The sequence below is a fragment of the Harpia harpyja genome, chromosome 8, assembly GCF_026419915.1.
Source record: "Harpia harpyja isolate bHarHar1 chromosome 8, bHarHar1 primary haplotype, whole genome shotgun sequence".
In the NCBI taxonomy this organism is placed as follows: domain Eukaryota; kingdom Metazoa; phylum Chordata; class Aves; order Accipitriformes; family Accipitridae; genus Harpia; species Harpia harpyja.
This window is the reverse complement of record NC_068947.1, coordinates 12,113,792-12,133,452: the sequence shown is the minus strand read 5'-3', so window position 1 is coordinate 12,133,452 and position 19,661 is coordinate 12,113,792. Positions and strand designations below refer to the sequence as shown.

General features: G+C 37.1%; 1 protein-coding gene across 8 annotated transcripts in view; it reads left to right on the top strand.

Annotated features, from left to right (window-relative positions):
• PKNOX1 (PBX/knotted 1 homeobox 1) overlaps positions 1–18,597 on the top strand; it is a 47,585-nt gene extending 28,988 nt beyond the window's left edge. For all 8 annotated transcript variants that reach the window (XM_052793857.1, XM_052793851.1, XM_052793856.1 and 5 more), the window contains 7 exons: positions 3,108–3,278; positions 4,549–4,648; positions 5,573–5,670; positions 8,063–8,191; positions 9,263–9,339; positions 10,963–11,135; positions 12,112–18,597. In XM_052793857.1, coding sequence (XP_052649817.1) covers positions 3,108–3,278; positions 4,549–4,648; positions 5,573–5,670; positions 8,063–8,191; positions 9,263–9,339; positions 10,963–11,135; positions 12,112–12,323 — 960 coding nt within the window. In that variant the 3' untranslated portion in view covers positions 12,324–18,597. The remainder of the gene's footprint in view (positions 1–3,107; positions 3,279–4,548; positions 4,649–5,572; positions 5,671–8,062; positions 8,192–9,262; positions 9,340–10,962; positions 11,136–12,111) is intronic.
• The last annotated feature ends 1,064 nt before the right edge of the window (positions 18,598–19,661 follow it).

Sequence of the window (19,661 nt, the reverse complement as noted above, 5' to 3'; positions counted from 1 at the left end):
CATCTAAAGCTTTTTTAGGGCTAAAGATGTCTCCAAATTTAATATATGATACGTTTATATGTGAATATGCTCTGGATAGCAGTTTTAGCAAGAACTAGAAGTTTTTCAGTAGTCTTCCCCTGCTTAATGTTTACCATTATCTTTATTTACAACAGTTTCAACAATATACGTATATCTCATGGTTACTTCTGACTGTGCATTTCTCTGAAATGATGCTCCAGGTTTATTTCTACAGCTGAAAAGGCTGAATCAAGTGGGTTATAAAAATTCATTCTTCTGTGGCATGTTCTACTCAGTAGCACTAAATAACAAAAACATGGTTGTTACAGATTTTTTTAAGGTATGCCTTTTAAGAACATAGGAATGAAATATTACTGCTGCTGTGATCTGTCTGGAAACATTTATTTGTATTACCTTTGCTCAACATGGGTGATTTTATCAGCAGTTCTTGATTTTCTTTTTTCCTTTTTTTTTTTAAATTTTTTTTTATTTTTTAGTTGCAAGGAAAAAGTGAACTTCTGCCAACAGATTTTAAGTTTGGTCCACCCATGCTGCAAGAGACCAGGAGCCATATGGCCACAATTAGTGTAGTTGTAAATGAGCAAATAAGTCCTGGTGACAGGCATGGCATATTTACAAAGTTTTGTTTGCTTTGCTAACCACAGTAGCGCAGCTTCCTGTAAGAGTAGCGTGACTGTGTGTGGCTCTGTAGAAACCTGGGTAGTGTTACTAATTCTTGGTTTATGGTTAATTTTGACTTTAATTCAATTTTCACTTCAAGTATCAACCATCAATTTGAAACTAAATCTAAGCTGAAGAAAGGACTTTTATCTTTCCTCCAAACAAATGCTGATAAATAAATAATATAAATATGGGTAATGGTTTAAGAAAAAAGAAACCTCCTGACTGAGCAAAACTAATCACTGATATGGTCACATGTTATGTGCCCAAAGGTATATTTTTGTTACATCAGTTTTAGCCAAATGTTCAACGCATTCGCTAATATATGTGCTCTGTGTTGGTCTGCCACACATGAAGAATTTTGTAATTTAAGCTTTTTTGTCTCTGAAACTCTGGCTATTGCAGTATTGGAAAACAATCATTAATAATTCTGAAAGGAGCAGAATATCATTAAACACAGATGACCTTTGTTTTGTGTTAAAATCTAGTTAAACTTGCATAGTTTAACTTGGTTGTGTTTAAAGGTACTTAAACACAGTTTAAACAGCAACCACTGCTGAGGGCTGTTTTAGAAGATTGCTGTTTTATATACCTCAGCGCTGGGCCATTACACTTATTATTTCAAAGGCTTGTGGTGTCATAGGTTATAAGAGTTACCATATTTTAATTTGGATCAACTGCCTCAAGTCTACAGCTCAGGTTTTTCTGCAGCTGTGCTTTTAAAGATAGATGGTGTGGGTTTGGTTTTTTGTCTTTTTAGCCCTGAGAAGGGATAAGATTTCCTTTTTTGTTATCACTTCAGGTTTTTTTTTCTATTGTTAATTGTAACATACAATTTTCTACACTGGGTGAGTGTCATACAACTGGAATACCTTTTCCTGAAAAAACAGGGAAAAGATCTGTCACAGTGAAAGCTAAAGTCATTGTGGTGGAGAGGGGAGTACATGCAGAAGTTTGCCTGCCTTGATCTCCTGCAGGTGCTTTGAACAAAGGCAACTTCAGCTCCCAGTTGGCTTCTTTAGTTAGAAGTAATAAGCGGATTATTTAGTAAGCTATCATTTCTGGTCATTGGGTTCAGTGCTCTGGCCAGGTAAATGACCTGGGACATTTAGGACATATTTTTCTAAATAATGCTAAAATCAAGCTCTGCACTACGTTTCAAAAATCATAATCTATTCAGTTTCATAAAACTGAAGGATATTTTTCTTGGAGATATAGCATAGCAAGTTAATGTTGGGGATGGCACGCTATATAAAAAATAAAGTAATTACTTTGCCAATGTGTTATGTACATATTTGAATGTCCTGGATTTCATACTGCTTCGTGAAAATTTAGACCATCTAGATTTGGTTTTAGCTTTTGATTTTGTGCCATGACCCTTACAATAACCTAAGCTATTTTTATGCAGTATGTAATACCATTAGCTATCCAAGCTTACGAGTCTTTTTCTCGCAGTAAGCATGATAAGTATTCTCATCACGTACATGTCTCCTGTACTTCAATTTTTGTTTAAACATGGATTTGTTATTGGGTTTAGTGCTTTGTGTTTAATGGTTTCTATTTCAGAAACCATCTCCTCACCTGAAAGTTCTTACATGATTTTACCCCAGAGTTCTTAATCTTTGACATACAATTGCAGAGGAACTTGGAAACTCTAGGACTGAAGAACTGTTTGATTACTTTAAGCTTCGTTGAACAATGTGACAAACTTTGTGACCTCTTTATTCTAATTTTACAGAAAAATAAAAGCTATTGTATTTTTGTTACAGGTGAGATGGCAGGCCGTTTCCTGTACCTTTCACCCTCCCTAGCAATCTGTGTGACAAATTCGTGCTAAGGGTTTTCCTCAGTTTATCTCAAATTCATCTGTATGCTTTTGGTTTTCTTGGGTCAGGGTGTAATGTGGAACTGAACTTGTTATTTCTGATATGTAGTTCAAGATGACTATTGCTTACTAAGGCTGTTCCAGCCACACTTTCCAAATAATATGTGTGGATGGGATTGCCTTCCTTCACTTGTGGTCTTAATGTGGTATATGACCCAGAGTTGTATGATGGGGATAAAGATCATATGGACATGCAGGTTCATTCTGTGCTCTGTGTACACCTTAACTATGCTCTGTCTTCCTAATGTGTTGCATGTGACAGAGACAAAGATTGTATTGTTATTGTGTTTTTTTCCCCTGTATGGTAGTTTACTTATGCAGTGGAAGGATACAGGTTTTGTATGTAAACATGTTCCTTTCACGTTTCAGGACCATAATGGTCAGAGCTAGGGAACTCTAGTTAGCACTTAGCAATTAGTAACTCTGCTTTAATTGGATGGTTGTTGTTACTGGAAAGTAGTGTTTGCTTAAATCTCACATTAAATATTTTTTAAATTAACAGTTACTTTGTTTCTAAATTTTTTTCCAATTTGCTCCCTAGATGGTAAAAGCAATCCAAGTTCTACGTATCCATCTGCTTGAGCTAGAAAAGGTTAATGAACTCTGTAAGGATTTCTGTAGCCGTTACATTGCCTGCCTGAAGACAAAAATGAATAGTGAAACTCTATTAAGTGGAGAGCCTGGAAGTCCTTATTCACCTGTGCAATCTCAGGTATGTTTCAAATACAGGTAAGTATATTTTTGCTTAGATTTCCTTAGGAAGTTATAACTACACTTCTATTGCTATTAGTCTGAAGGGTTTCTGCAGTTTCTTTCACTTTCTCAAAATCGGTTAAGAGTAGAAAGAGCTATTTGTTGTATTTATTTTCTTTTGTGCACACCTGTGCACCACTGCCTGATAGACAAATTTCTTGAAATGACCGGAACATAGAGTCACTTTTTTTTTGTTTGTTTGTCTTCCTTTTATGATTTCCTTCAGTTCAGCAAATAGAGATATTCAGAATAGTCTGGATTTAAAATTTTGTTGGAAGGAGGCTAGGAAAAAGAATAAACAAAGGAGAAGAAAAAAAATTCCTTGTTAAGAAGGTCTCCTTAGTCTAGTCTGCTTCATTAAAATATTGAGATGACTGATACTTTTTATACACAATCTGTATTGTGGAACAAATAGACAATGTCTGATGGATTATAGTTGCAATATTTGAGATGTATGTCATTGCATGTGACCTGGGGTAACTGTGTAGTTATCAACAGTACCCATTTCTATACATGTGAATCTCAGTTTATACATTGTTGACACTACCTAAATGCAATAACCAATTGCATTTTTTGTAGTAAATTGACAACAGTTAGTACGTTATGGTTGATGCTTCTGCTGTTAGATGCTGGAAAGTGAGCCCTGCCATCTGTCTACCTACTAGATACCTAGTCTTAGGGGATGGTCCTTTTCTGACTTAGTAATGTGTTTGATGCTGTGTATTATGAAAAGCCTCAATGACTTTTAAACTTCACTGTCTGAACTCCTTACTTAGGTTTTCGAAATTTCAATTTCAAAATACATTATTTTGAAATTGAAGGAATTAAGGTAATAACTAAAATTGAAAAGCTTTGATGCTTGTAATAGGAGCATCAAGGGTCCATTTCATCTGTCCTTTTCCCTTGTGCCTTTGAAACTGTTTCTCTTAGTATTTATATACCTAGAATAATTTCTTTCCTAAAATTTCTCATGATAGTTTTATGTCTTTTCTAACAGTTGCTTTCGTGAGGGTTTTCAAAGGTAATGGTTGGTGATAATGATAAAGTTAATGTAGGTAATGATGAACCTCTAATGAAGTCTCTTTCTCTTTGAAGTTAATCCTGTATTTAGACTCCAAATGTATTTTTAGAGCCAAAATTACACAAGCATGCTTTATCTGCTTCAAAAAAACCCCAAACCTAAACTTAAAAAAAAAAAATGCAAGCAACTAATTGTTTTATTTTTCTAGCAAATTCCAAGTGCCATCGCAGGCACACTCAGTCCCCAAGGGATTATGGTGCCAGCATCAGCATTGCAGCAGGGAAATGTAACTATGGCAACAGTAGCAGGTATGACACAGTGAAGAAAAAACTGGCACCTTGGTCTTCATTTTGGTTTCTTTTTATAGTTGTTACAAAAAATACACAAATATTTTTTAAAATGTGTTTTTACTCTAATACCTGAAAAGCTGTTACAATACGGTCAAGCACCTTACTGGCTTCTGAATGTTCCTTTAATTTATATGTGTACCAAGTATGCATATGTGAGTGGAGGTTACATATATTAAGAGATCTTTCTGTGCAATGCTACTTTTGTTAGAAGACATTTCAGAGACTGGAGTGTTTTACTAAACAATTCTGTTTGACAAAAAAATGCATTACCTAAAATATTGCACTTGCTAGCTGTCTCATGCTGTATGGAGTTTGGAACCACACCTGATGTCCAAGCTGTTTTACTATTGTATAGGGATGATGCTTGAACTGAAATGTTTTATCTTGCTTCTAAGCAAGGTTTTAAAACAAACAAACAGAAAAACCCCTTGACTACAAATGCAACAAAGCAATGTAGTCAGCTCCTACAGCATATACTTGCAGATAGGTTACCCTGAGGCACAATATGTGCTTTGTGGCTCTGGTGCCCAGGACCCACTATGCATTCACCAAGATTCTGTCACCTTGGTTGATCTGGATATCTAGGTGTCACCCAGCTGACTGCCCTAACCAGTCGACACACATAGGTGTGGTTTTGGTGGTGTGTCCCTTGTTGGCTGAAGAGTTAGCTCAGTTAAAACGCTGAACTATTTTATAGCCTGAAAGTCATGGCATTTTCCTTTTGAAAATAGATTTAGAATGCCTAAAACACAGGGAAGAATAGTTGATGTATTATCAAAACCATTGTATTGTCTGCAGTGCTGATGTGTTTGTGTGTTTAAAGAGAGTAATATTTGAAGGCCTTTTACTTACCTATAATCTTTGTTGCTGTTTTGTTTCAAGGGGGGACAGTGTATCAACCAGTCACAGTGGTCACTCCACAAGGTCAAGTGGTGACACAAGCACTGTCACCTGGGACTATTCGGATTCAGAACTCTCAGGTTTGTTTCATGGGCTTCACACAATAGTATTCTGGGTTCAAATAAATCTCACTGGTTTTAAGAGTTTCGGTTTAAATTTGACACACTGTCAGAATAAGCTCTGTGTACACACACAGAGTGACTAATGTAAAATTAATGCAAGCACTTCTATAGGAGTTACAAGTTGTATAACGTGCGATAAGGTCCCAGACAGATCTCCCTTGCCATGACAGGTCATCATAGTTCCTACCTGTTAAATATCTTTTTTACTGATGGCAGAAAAGAACAGGTACACAGATTTAAAAACAAAACAAAACAAAAAACCCCACTCCCAAACCCAACAAACAAACAAAACCCCACCAAACCAAAAAACCCGCTGAATTAAGTAGACACTTTTTCAATGACTAAAACTTTTCTAATTGATGAACTAGGTTTATGGCTGGATAGATTTGCTATATTGCATTATGGTGCCACACTGCTGTTGTCAGAAATACGACTTTTTGTCATGATGGCAACCACTAGTACTGTGAAACTGTATGTATTTCAGAATTTATGTATGTTGAGAAGCATTTTGCCATAAAACCTTCAAAATACTCAGTTGAGACTATGGGAGATCTCACATTGGGCTCGTTATATCATACCCTAAAAGATAAGGGCCAGCACTCTTTTTGGGGGAGGCTCTTAAGAGTTAGATCTGGAGAGCTCAAAGAAACAAGTAAGGAGAAGGAAACATGAAAACTAGACCATCTTCAGTTAGGGAAAACCTTGCTAGCTTTCTCCTGTAGCAGGAAGTGGTAAATCAAATCTTCCAGGAATCCAGAGTCAGTTAAAAATGTGAATGAGGAGCTGCCATCTCCACAGCATAAAATCTGTTGGGAATCACTGACTCAGTCTTCTCTTCTTCCTTCTTCTGACCTTCCAACCGAAAAAGTATGGTTAGAGTATTCTTATGTTATTTTTATTGGCAGTGGCATATACGTACTTGCCCATATTCTTCCCTAGGATGCATGCAGTTCTGTCTTCAGATCAGATACCTTTCAGAAATAAATGTGTAAAATTATTCTTCTAGACTGAAGTGGTTTTGAAGAAAAATGCTTTTTATACCTCTGATAAAAAAAATTAAACACTGAGTGGAAAATAGTCCCTATAGCCTATAAACAAAAAGAGGACTTGACCTTCTATATATATCTGTGGCTACTCTTGATGTTAGTAGGACTCTCCTACTATACATAGGTTCGGACCTGTGTTCCTTGCCACCCATAGGAAATTCTTTTTCAAAATATTTTTCAGTGTTTCAGAATGCTGTGGAGGTAGGGGAAAAATACTGGGGGAGAGTTATTAAAAGTTCATTATAAAGCCTCCATACACAAGCAGATTATTTAGAATAAGACATTATTTTGGAAATAAAAGTATGCTTCAAATATATATATTTGTTGTAATATATATTTGTTGTAATTTGATAGCTTAAACCTCGTTTAAAACTTGTTTCATACAGGACATAGACATAATGACTGGGTTGAAGAAATTGCTCTGTGCTGTTGGAAAAAACTGATTTAGAATGATTTAAGTTATAATTGTCTGAAATATAATCTTGTATGCAATTTATGTGCTGTTTCTTGTTATCTCTGCGTAAGCATTTAAGAATGTATTCCCTAATGTTCAGATGACCAATGTGCAAATGATTTGGTATATCCATAGGAAGTGAAAAAGAAAGAAAAAGTGAGAAAGAAGTATGAACCTCTAGGAAAATAGTAAGAGTGTTGTAAAGTCAGTTAAGGGTTCTACCATATACATCTTCTTGCTCTTTGAGATTTTGGATGCCTTTGTTTAGCAGGACCTTTAGCATCTTTGTTTGCACCTCTAGCATAATAACTAATTTTACTAAGTCATTCATCTAAGTCTTAAATCAGTACTATTTTACAGCTTCCATAGTTGTTTATGTTTGCACACAGCAATTATATTCAGCATTGTGTTTTTCAGTTGCTCTTCACATGTGCAAATCACTAAATAGGGTGAAAAGGCAATCAGATCCCTAAGATAGTGTAGATTAGTACAGAGGATTAATCTGACATATACTGCATAGGTGGATTTTATTCTAAATTATAGAAAATCAACATTTGGCTATTGTCACAAGGTCACATAGCCTAATAACAGCTGTAATTCTTAAAACAGAAGTTACGTGAAATGTGGAAACTATAGAAATCTGATCCAGCATTTTCCCTGGATAAAGACATTTTGGAATGCTATTGTAGGAGAGCTGCTATTGTAAGTCTTCCCTAGCAAATTAAGTAGCTTTTTATAATCAGCATGCTTCAAGCCTTTTCATTCCTTCTATAAACGAGTTACTCATACATTGATACAGAATACTGCTATTACTTTAACTGCCTTATTTCTTCTAAAATTGTATGTGCAGCTTCAGTTGCAATTAAACCAAGATCTAGGCATCTTGCATCAAGATGATGGCTCATCGAAAAATAAGAGAGGAGTTCTTCCCAAGCACGCTACAAATGTGATGAGATCTTGGCTTTTTCAGCACATAGGGGTAAGGACTGAACATGATCAGGAGTCACAGGTTTTTACGTAACTCTTTTATGTGGTCTCGTATGATTTTGCTTCATAAAGAAGGTGAATTTATTCTGTTGTCATTTGTGTAATCTCAGTTCAGTTTTCCCTGAAGTCATTTGGAGTAGCTCCACTGTCTAATGTCGGACGATTTTTTTTTTATTACTATTTTAATAAGTGTGTTACATTTGTGCCTCATGATCTCAATAAACATTGTGAAAAGGGATCTTTCTTCATTTCACTGTGTTGAGAACTTAATGCTCTCTACACCCTGGTTCATGGCACAAGGAAAAATAGTTCCATCTGTGTTCTGTGGGTTTTGGTGGTTTGTTTTTTGGTGGTTGGGGTTTTTTTGAGAGAGAAAATTTTAAGTTTTCTGGCTTTATCTCCTTTCCAACGATCCTTCTAATATGTACTAAGTGTTTTACTGTCTACTTGTGCTTTCAATAGAATGTCTTTCCTTTGCATAAATACTTATCCTGAAAGGATAAATGAGTCTCCAGTTGTATCACAATGTTTAGTTGATTGTTTTTTGGGTTTGTTTTTTTTGTCTTTTATAACTATTTTACAACAGACAAATGATACAGGGAAACTGTGTGTATGTCTTTTATGTTACATGCACTCTCTTCATCTGTTTAGTTTGGAGTAGCTTTATTTAAGTAGAAAATGTGTGTCAGTACTCTCATGTGACACTGCCTTTAGACAGCATAACTAATCAGATCTTATCACATGCTGTGTTGCCCAGGGATCACACTGTTTAATAAAGCCTGTCAGCCTCAGACATGAGAAGCTTTTTCTTCTGAATTAGACATCAGCAGTTTAATGGTATCATATACGCTTTCAAGGATAAAATCAGTTTTTTGTAGTAAAGCACTCTTTGTTAAATTATTTTTATCTATAAAAGTTTGTGAGGTTTCTAAAGTTTGTGTTTTAACGAGTCAGATGGTCTTAATCTAGCAGCTTTAATCAGTTGTAATAAAGGAGTCCTTATTTTTGATGAGGAGATGAAACAAGCTTATGCCTTTTTTGTTTGCCTTTTTGTCCTGTTTAGCATCCATATCCAACAGAGGATGAGAAGAAACAGATTGCAGCACAAACAAATCTGACACTACTCCAGGTTAACAATTGGTAAGAGCAAAAACTCTTACTTAATGTCTGTTGGTGTTTCCACGTGCTTACAACATAGAGAAATAGTTGAGAATGTAACTGGAGTTGAACTTACTGTTCTACATGTGTTACAAAATATGTATAAAAATATAATAATAATGCACTCATACATAAGCATATTATTTTTATAGTAAGGTATAATAATACTTGTGCCATTTAAATAATATAAGGACTGCAGAAAACTTTGCAACGTTAAGGAATTACACTGTGTTCTATTGCTGAAAGAGATGGAAGTACTCTCATGTCTCTTCTGCAAGTAAAGAAACAAAAGTTTAAAGTCATTTAGTGACCTGAAGCTCTGGAAAGTGTTCTCTGGTAATCATGGTTGCAAATGTTTAAGAAGTTACCGTCAACATACTCATTCCGCTCTTGTATCAAAGGATGCTGTCCCCTGAGCAATGATGTCCAAATGGAGAGTGTCAGTACCTCAACTACTCTAGTTCATGGCTCAACGTGTTTTAGCACGTCTTATCTTCACTAGAGGTTTAAGATAATATGCCTGCCCCTGCAGAAGAGAAATGAAGGTGCTGACATGCATCCTATTCTGCTTGTGGTATTGGTTCCTAAAATTGTTGCAGCTAAGTCCCAACAGGGATCTTCCTCAGATTTCAAAGATGACGCTGGCTGCGTGGCTGCAGAGGGGTCCAGTGGGGAAATACTCAAGATAGTGGCAGTACACTGATTCCAAAAGTGGAACAGTGTAACTATGCCTGTGTGACACAGTAGTAACGGAACTCTATGGTACTGGGATCCGACTAATGTCTCTGCAAAGCATTGCATTACACCATGTCGACCTGCCAGCTGCACCCTACTTCCTTCCATTGCAGGTAAAGATGGGTCCTGGATGTGTTTTGTCAGACTTAGCAAGGGATGCTATCCTCAGTCACAGCTCCTTGCCACAGTTAGCTACATTGAAATGGACTCAGTTAACTGCTGGTAGCTAAGTGAGATGTGGTTTAAGTATTTTCTTGTTCACTAGCAGAAAGGGGAAGGGCAGCGATTAGCATGCTAAAGTAAACAAGTGAAAACCAGGGAACGGAAAGGAATTGGGAAAGATCTGAAAAATGTGTTTGTTATTGTCTCCTGGAAAAGGAACCAGACCTTGGAAAGCCAGGGAGCCTATAAAATAAGTAATGCGGGAGCTTAAGGAAGTAAATGAAACCAGACAAAACTAACTAGGTTAGGCAGAGGCTAGATATTAGGCGAACCCTAATGAGAGGAGTATCAGCTTTCTGAGCTGTGCTGTCAGCAAGTTTTCTGGTGCTTAGTTTTTAATAAGATCGTGAAATATGTACATCTGTCATGCTGTCTGGAGAACTTCCCCCTCTGAGGTGGGGGGGGGGAAATGCTGCTAGCAGCAAAATGATAGAAGTACTTTCATAGCTAGTTTGCCAAAATCAAAGGATGCTAGTGTTCTAGGAGCAGTTTTACATGTTAAAAAGAATGTCAAGCCAAGCTGGTAGGGATAAGATTGTATATTCCTAATTTTTTTTTTTTTTTTCCCATTGCGTACTTTGTATATGAGAGAGAGAGAATTTATAGCCGACTGGTCATAAGTACTTCTTGCCTTTTGATTGTGTTTAGGTTTATCAATGCTAGAAGGCGAATTCTTCAGCCAATGCTGGATTCCAGTTGTTCTGAAACTCCAAAAACAAAGAAGAAAACAGCTCAGAACCGACCGGTTCAAAGGTTCTGGCCTGACTCCATTGCCTCAGGAGTTGCTCAGCAGCAATCTAACGAGCTCACGATGTCGGATGGTAAGGAGAACTGGCTAAACCACAGATAATAAAGTTGATTCCTCTGTAACGGAAATGAAGGGTTTGATACCTTTGGGGGGAGGGAAACTTCTTGATATTACAGTATAAATGTGTTTTTAATCTGGAAAAACATAACAGGAATGTGTCAATTTTCTCTCTTTAAAAATTTTCTGTGTTTTGGGGGGGTATTTTGTTGGAATTTATCTTGACAGACTATTGCTTTTGTTTCAAAAGTTATGAAGCAACAGAACTTAGCTGCACATCTAACCTTTTTTTCTTTCAGTATGTGTATGCGTGTCAGTAGCATTCTGTTTGATTAGCAGTATTGGACTGCAGTTTCAGTTTCATGACTCCCCCATCCTGTTCACATTCTTTTCACTATTGCTGGAGGGACTGAGCATCTGCAATTCTGTATATGCCTTGTGTGTTTCAAGTTGAATGCTGAGAAGCAGAGAAATGTAATGGAGCCTCCAAAGACTTACAATGAAGTGACTTCCTTAGCATCAGATCAAAAAATAGACTCAATTTAAGAAAGATAAATAACTGCATTAATCTCAGGACTATCCTTTCTGTCCTGCCGCCTGCTGCTTTATTTCTTTCCGGTTTGTAGCCACTTTTCCCTCAGCCGCCACTCAATCTGACAACAGCTTTATCCATTCAAGTCACCTTGAATCTCTATGAACACTCCCATTTTTCTGCAATGAATTAAGCTGGAGTAAGTTGTGGAAATGGTCTTGTGATGATTGGAGAATTGGTGTAATGGGTGTCCATAACTCAGCTAAATTCAAGATTCCTGGCCAAATTAATTCTGGCATTTCCTGATATTTGTTTGACAATCTATATAGCTTTTATTTTAATTTAGTTCCTTAGGTTTTCTTCCTGTTGATTAGAAACAAACTCTTTTATATATAAATATGTATTACTTTAGCATCTTTCTTGGTTTCTGATTTTAAGTACTACAATTGTGCTTCTCCAGGTGCTGTTGTAACAATTACAGCTCCAGTCAACATGAATGTAGACAGTCTCCAGTCTTTGTCATCCGATGGTGCTACTTTGGCTGTTCAGCAAGTTATGATGGCAGGGCAAAGTGAGGATGAGTCTGTAGACAGCGGTGAAGATGATGGAGGAGATCTCTCAACAACAAATATCAGTGGGCTGGTCTTGGATAACAGCGATTCTCTGCAGTAGGAAGCAAGAGAGTGTGACAAAATGTTTAGGAAAAAGAATGGACTGACTGACTGTTTTTATAGTTTGCACAGCAAACATTTTACACAAGTTTTATTTCTAATATGTTTTATATGTAGATATAGAAGGGTGCACTTTTTTGTATTTCATAGTAAGCTTAAAGAGTGTTTTTGCAGGTGCAGCAACTTCTTTCAAATGTGTTTTTTCATTTCTTATTTCAGAAAATTTTATCTAGTAATATAAAGAACCACATAAGCACCCCTTTGTTATATGAATTGGAAGTGCTGCAATTTCTAAAGAATTACGCAGTTTCAATTAGTGCTGTTATTTAACACAGCTCTTGATGGGCAGGTGATGTAAATTTAAAGCATGTGACACTAGTGTGTGGAACTTGATCGTTAAGTTAGATGCATATATTTGAAAGATGCTTCTGCACCTTAAAAACTGCTAGTCTGAGGTGGACAGCAACACACATAAAAAGAAAATGTTGATGTGTGATTCAGTAGCGAATGTATGGCAATTTAAATAAGTTTAGTTTCTCTCATAGTCTGTGAGCCTGTTTATCATTTGCTATAAAAACTCCTATTTTTACCTTGCTGGGGTTATTGGATAAAAAATATTTTTATAAATTCACTAGGAATTGGGATGACGACTGTATTAAGCAGGAGGGGAAAAAAAAAAAAAGAATTTCCAGAGGGGAAAAAATAAATATTTAGTATTCCTATTTGGAAGGTCTGAAAACTGACCAAATTTAATAAACAAGCCTACGCTAGCATTCTATGATTCTCAGCTATCCCACAGTGATATATTATATTTGATAATAGCATAAGAACAGCCCACTGTTTGATGGGATTTTGATATTGTCAAACATTGATTTATATTATGTGTAAACTAATATTCAAATTGCATTAACTCTGTGTCTAGACTTGTATCTGAAGGTATTTGCTAAATGAGTATTCAGGTAAGTAAACTCAAATACCCACAACTTTTCCAGTTATTAGAGAAATTTAGCAGTTTATAGTTTGTACAACTGAATCTGAAAAATGAAAAGTTGCCTACTATATGCTCATGAATTCTGCTATCACTCTGCTATTTTATTGCATTTTAAATATTTTCCCCTAATACAAAAAGAAATATAACTTATGGATTTATATAAAATTTCTTCAAATCTGAAGGATACTACCAGAATATACAGCAGGCTTTATTAGAGTAGAAATCCTTGTGTGTCATTTAAAAACTAAGAAGTAGTGATGAAAATGCTTTTTTTTTTTTTTTTTTGGTTGGGTTTTTTTTCTTTTGTGGTAACAGTTCATTTCTTTTTTTCCCAAAGTTTGGAGTCTGTGTTTGTCTATCCATGAAGACTTACTTTTGGAACTTTGTATTTGCTGTTGTTAAGTACAAATAACAGACTCCAAGAGTCTCACGGTATGATCAACGTCCTCTTTTCCCCCTGTCTGTTTGTCACAATGCTGGGTTAGATCAAGGCCAGAACTTCCTTCTGATTTAGACCAAATCTAGTTGCGTTTCTAACGTGACAAGGAAAAAAATGTTAGCTTTTAGAATCTTTAGATATTGTATTTGAACAAAGCCCTTTGACAGATGCAAATATTTAATTGAATACTTAATTTCTACTTCACAAAACACTCAGGCATGTGCTTAGGTCCCATTGATTTCAGCAGGATTAATGCATGTACTTTTCGACATGCTTAAATGGTTGGAAGCTGGTCTTTAAAGATTGTCTTTCAAGACAAGCATAAGTTGGCATGAAGAAAAACTTCAGAAATAAATGTCAGTAGCATTGGCATACATACGTGGAGAATAATACTAGTTTTCAGTGACTAGTAGCTATTTTGAAAAATTGGCGTTGGGTTTTACTCAACACAAGTGATGTTTCTGCTCTGGCTTTCACTTATTTCTGGCTGAGGATGTTGCTGCTTAGTTCAAGTGCTGTAATGATCTACTCCAGCTGGAGTGGTAATTTCTAAAGAATTTGTTTTCTTCTAACTTCTCTGCTTTGCCACTAATGTGCCATGTTTGTTAAAGAGCATAGTAAATGAATAATGAAAGATTTAATTAGGAAGGCTTTGACATAGCACAGCTATCTCAAAGGCTATTGTCAAATCTAGCTTGACCCCAAAACATTTAAAGACAGGTGTCATACAAATCATGCTTATTTGGAAACATGCAGCCTACTGCTCCTACAAAGGGTACCTGAGATGACTAGAACTGAGAGACAGATTCTGTATTTTTCTTAACTCCGTAAGTGCTTCATCACCCTCACGGTTTCCGTTATATATGTTGGTTTGTTGGGGGTTTTTATTCAGCTACCCTTGTTCACGTTTAATAGTGCGTTAATCCTTGTACTTCTAGCACGTAGGCAGATGAATAGTCTACTTCTCAGTGCGTACAGGCCTATGCACAAAAATGAGCTTTTCCAAATCAACCTATGCTGGAGGAACAGGCCATTTCTCACTGTCTCCTTTCCCTCTCTGACCAGTTGTTGCTGCCTCAGATCTACCAGCAGAGCTTTCCCCAGCTTGCTTTGAGGTGGTTTAGGAAGCACCTCAGCTGGCAGACTTGTTTGAGGTAGCAAGTAGCCAGCAGTGAAGGGAAGGGTAAACCAAAATGGGCAAAACTTCTGTGGTTTGGAGATAATGTGACAATGGGCACTTGCCCACACTTTGAAACTATGAGAACTGAGATCTTAAAAAGAGAGAGGGTATTAAGACAATTTAATATCAATACAGCTAGCTGGAAGAGGGTTCAGGAATATGTAGTTTATGTGCCACTTGGAACTCAGTAGGAAACAACAAGGCATCAGGGTTTGTAAACTTCTGAAAGTTTATTTTTCAGAAAGAAACTGTTATCTGGTTAGGTTTTTTTATTCGCCCCACCTTACCTGCAGCAGAAGTTTTATTTTTCTGAAACATTTGCAGCCTTGTCTTCAGCAAGTTTATCAATATCTGGAAAGTGAAGTTGGCAGAATTTACTGTGAAAGAGGGAATAAGGAGTAGTTTTACTGTCAAATTAGAAACATAAAAACATAGGAACGTGAATTCCTAAAACTGAAAAGGCTTTACCAAGTTAATCAAAGGTATTGCCTAATATATGGAACTCAAACCTTGTCTTTTAATTCAGTGAGAATTCTGTAGTGGTATGAACTGCACAGAAATTCTTGTTCTTTTCATGATTTAAAAAAATAGTGTCATCCTTTTTTGCTGTGTAAGAAAGATTGCTGGTTTAAGCAAAGCATCACTATTGTCGTGGTCTAACCCCAGCCAGCAACTAAGTACCACACAGCCGCTTGCTCACTTGCACCACATCAGAATTGGAAGAGTAAAAGTGAGAAAACTTGTGAGCTGAGATAAACACAGTTTAATAGGTAAAGCAAAAGCTACGCACACAAGCAAAGCAAAACAAGGAATTCATTCACCACTTCCCATGGGCAGGCAGGTGTTCAGCCATCTCCAGGAAAGCAGGGCTCCATCATGTGTAACAGTTACTTGGAAAGACAAACGCCATCACTCCGAATGTCCCCCCCTTCCTTCTTCTTCCCTCAGCTTTATATGCTGAGCATGACATCATATGGTCTGGAATATCCCTTGGGTCAGTTGGGGTCAGCTGTCCCAGCTGCGTCCCCTCCCAACTTTTTGGGCACCCCCAGCCTCCTCACTGGTGGGGTGAGGAGCAGAAAAGGCCTTGACGCTGTGTAAGCATTGCTCAGCAATAACTAAAACATCCCTGAATTATCGACACTGTTTTCAGCACAAATCTAAAACATAGCCCCATACCAGCTGCTATGAAGAAAATTAACTCTATCCCAGCCAAAACCAGCACAACTATTCAGGAAAGGTACATGTTTACATTAGTTAAAAAGTCTTTATAGGGGACCTAACTTTAAACCCATGTATAATCCCCCCCTGCCCCCAGTTGAAGTCATATTCATATGCAATAGAACTAATTTGTTTTTAAAATCAATGTAATTCTTCTGCAATTATGATTATTGAAACTTTTAATTTGTTTTCTATGTAATCTAGATCATTAACCCACAACAGGGTTCTCAGTCCAATTTTTCCAAGATTTCTGTAACAGGCAAGGCAATTGCTGGTTGTTCTTTAACTTTAGAAACATTGTGTTTTAGTAAATCAATTCCAAATTGATCAGGATATATTTTGAAATTACTGTTCCAAAGAAATAATCATGTTGGAAAACATTTAGAATCAACAGACATAGCTCTGGCTCTGCAGAGAGTTTCCTAGATCTGGATATTGGATTAAAGTGGAGTCTTGCTGACCTCATGGAAACTCTGTAAGGGTGCATGTTGGGCTGCATTTACCTGCAAGAGAATTGGTTCCTTGTTCTGGTCCCTGATCACTATTAGGAACCTTTTGGAGAACCCTCCAACTTTGTCTTGCCTGCATACCTAGGTTTTATTCCAGTGGAAACCAGGGTATGGACAGAGGGCTTAGAAGGGCAGGAATTTGCATTGACCTGGTGTGCACCACATATCGTTTTGATGTTCAAAATGTGGCCAGAAGGCAGACCTGTGCTGAGGAGTTAGAGTTCCCAGTTCCTGTGCTTTAAAAGTAGCTTCGGGTTTATGGATATTCTGGTGGAGTAAGGCCACAAAGACTTAATGCATGAATAATGTATCTATTTGTTTCTCTAATCACGTGGAAAAAGAATTGGAAGGCAGTTCAGCTTCCTGACGTTATGAACTTGACAGCCCAAAGGGTGAAATAAAGTCTTTCCAATGGATGATAGTTTCATAAAACCGTTAGACTTGTAGCACTTAAACAAAAACCCAAACCACCCTGGTTATTTTGAAAAACTGGAACACATGCATTTAATTGTAATTGAAGTTGATATAAGATTTATTTTCTGAAGCTGAGTTGTCTTGGGAGGAAAAAAAATTGAATATTTGTCTATGCAAGACATAAATGTCAAAAATGTGTGAATTACCCATTTTCAGGTGCTGTACTGTTATTGTCTTTCTGACTTCTGTTACTTTGATTAGTCTTCTAAACCTTTCAGCCTTATATTCAGCTTACTTTTTAGAGTTGAATAGGCAAAATGTAGTTTTGAAATCCTGTTGGAAATGTAACTAACCTTCATTCCCTCATGAAAATCTCGCATGTTAAACAATTAAGTGAAATGTTTTGGTTTCCTAATAATAAATTCAAACTCTCACCATCTCCTAAAAACAGAGCATATCCGTGAAAATGCACGTTTAATTGTAGTGTGCAAATGATCAAATGATCAGCCTCATGCTGAATACACTTTGGTCTTTACTGTTCAGTGTAGCTGAAGAGTAAAGCTGGTTTGTTTTGCCAAACTCAAACTCAGTGTGGATTCCTTCCCCACCCCCAGCACTGCCCTTGGCTTGCTAAGCTCCTTCAAATAGGTTTGGGGTTGTTTAATTTTTAAGTCCTAAAGTAACTTGATCATCCGGTGTAAAACGTAGTAAAATTGGCACTAATGTGCTTTTAAGTGATTGCCCAAATCATGTTATTTGTTCATTCTTGTCACCTGGAAATATAAAATCTGTTCCTTTTCTGTGACTTAGTTCTTTAGGACCTGCTGAGTGATCACAGCTGGTTTTGCCAGAGAAAAGCAAGGTGTGAGAAAGCAGTGAAATGCCTTACCAACCTTGTAGACTACTATAAAGATATTTGCTTCATGTTAATAGAATCCAGTGGGTTTGGGTCGTGACAGAAGTGGCCCGTAAATCTTTCCGTGGGTTAGCAACATTTGGTCTATACAATCGACAATCTTTAAAATGTGAACCCTGTAACTTTTTTTTTTCCTTGGTTGTTAAGGGATTTTGAAGCAACTGATCTATCAAAGGAAAAAATTAAAAATGAAAATATGCTTCATGGATGATTTATTTTTACACTACTGTTTCTCTGTGAACAGAAAAAGCACATTTTTAAAGCAAAGCTTTTGTGTTACTTTAACATTAACAGTATTGTTTGGCTGAAAGACAAATATGTTTTCAAGAAGTCTTGAGCATAGTTTCAAACTAGTTAACCAGTTCTTGGCCAGGGACAATCCTTGGCCTTTTTATTTGTTTGAGTTTTCTTGTTTATGCAAATGAAGAAAACTGTTTACTAGTTCTTAGCAGTATGGGGATTTTTATTATGCTTTTGTATGCAGGAGCAGCTTTGATGAAAGAAAGAATTAGCAGGTAAATAGTCCATAATGTGTGTGACTTTGGGGTTTTTTTTGTCATTGTTTCAAAATTGTTAATTAAAATGGCATGGACATCAAACTTTCAGTAATGGTTCCAAGCGTATATGGTACCAGTGTATTTGAAAAGACTTGCCCTGTGCAAGTCCCACGTGTTAAATTGTTTAGCCAGATAGATTGTAATGCATTTTAAAATTGCCATGTTCTACTCAATGAGAAACCTTTAGGAAACAATCAGCCTTTTTATTACAAGATAGCGATTCCTCTTTAGCACAAAACTCAAACTCATTTCATCCAGTGTGTGTGAGTCTTACTCAGCAAAGATGCAGACAGGCACGGGTGCCCTGAAGAGAAGAGGTACTTCTGCTGATCACTGAAGCATCATTTATTCCTACTCTTGCTTCCCCAGCCTCTGGCACGGTGACATCCACGTGTGATCCCCAAACAACAGAGCCCCGAGCCCCGTACATGGGGCTGGAGGGGTGGTGTGGGGCTGCCCCGGCTGGAGCTGGCGCAGCCTCGTGGTGCCCTGCCTCGCTTGGCAGACACGTCCCCGGGCGTAACAGCTGGACGGGGAGCGGGCACCTTCCTCTGAATTTCACGGGCTGTGTCACAACTGTTCAGGTCACCGGGCCAGGGTCTCTGTCGGCTTTCTGACCGACTCTACGACGGATTTCCTGTTACCCTGGAGAAACTGCAGTTATAAGCATAATTGACCATTTTCTTAGAAAATGATCTTTTTGTAGTGGTTTATTTACTCCAGAACATGTCCCCAAGGATTTTGGATCATATTTTGTTTTTAAAGGGTTAAGCTGTGATTAGCTGAGCGGTATGTGTTCTAGACACAGGAGTATTTGATCACTTCTTTGTCTGATGTTTGAAGAGTGCCTGAGAGTAGTGCGAGTAACTCCTGGTGATATCATTGGAAATAGTTTTAACTCCACTGCTGCCAGGGACCAATTTTTTCCTAATCTGAAGAGAATAAAAAAACCAACCAACCGACCAACCAACCAAAACCTGCAAAGCAGATTATTTCACCTAAATTATGTCCAGTATACTGTATTTCTTGTCCGTTGGTTTCAAATTCCCCTGAAATATGAATCCCCTTTTTGAGAAGGCGTTATAGGAATTAGAAGCATAGTCATAAGTAAC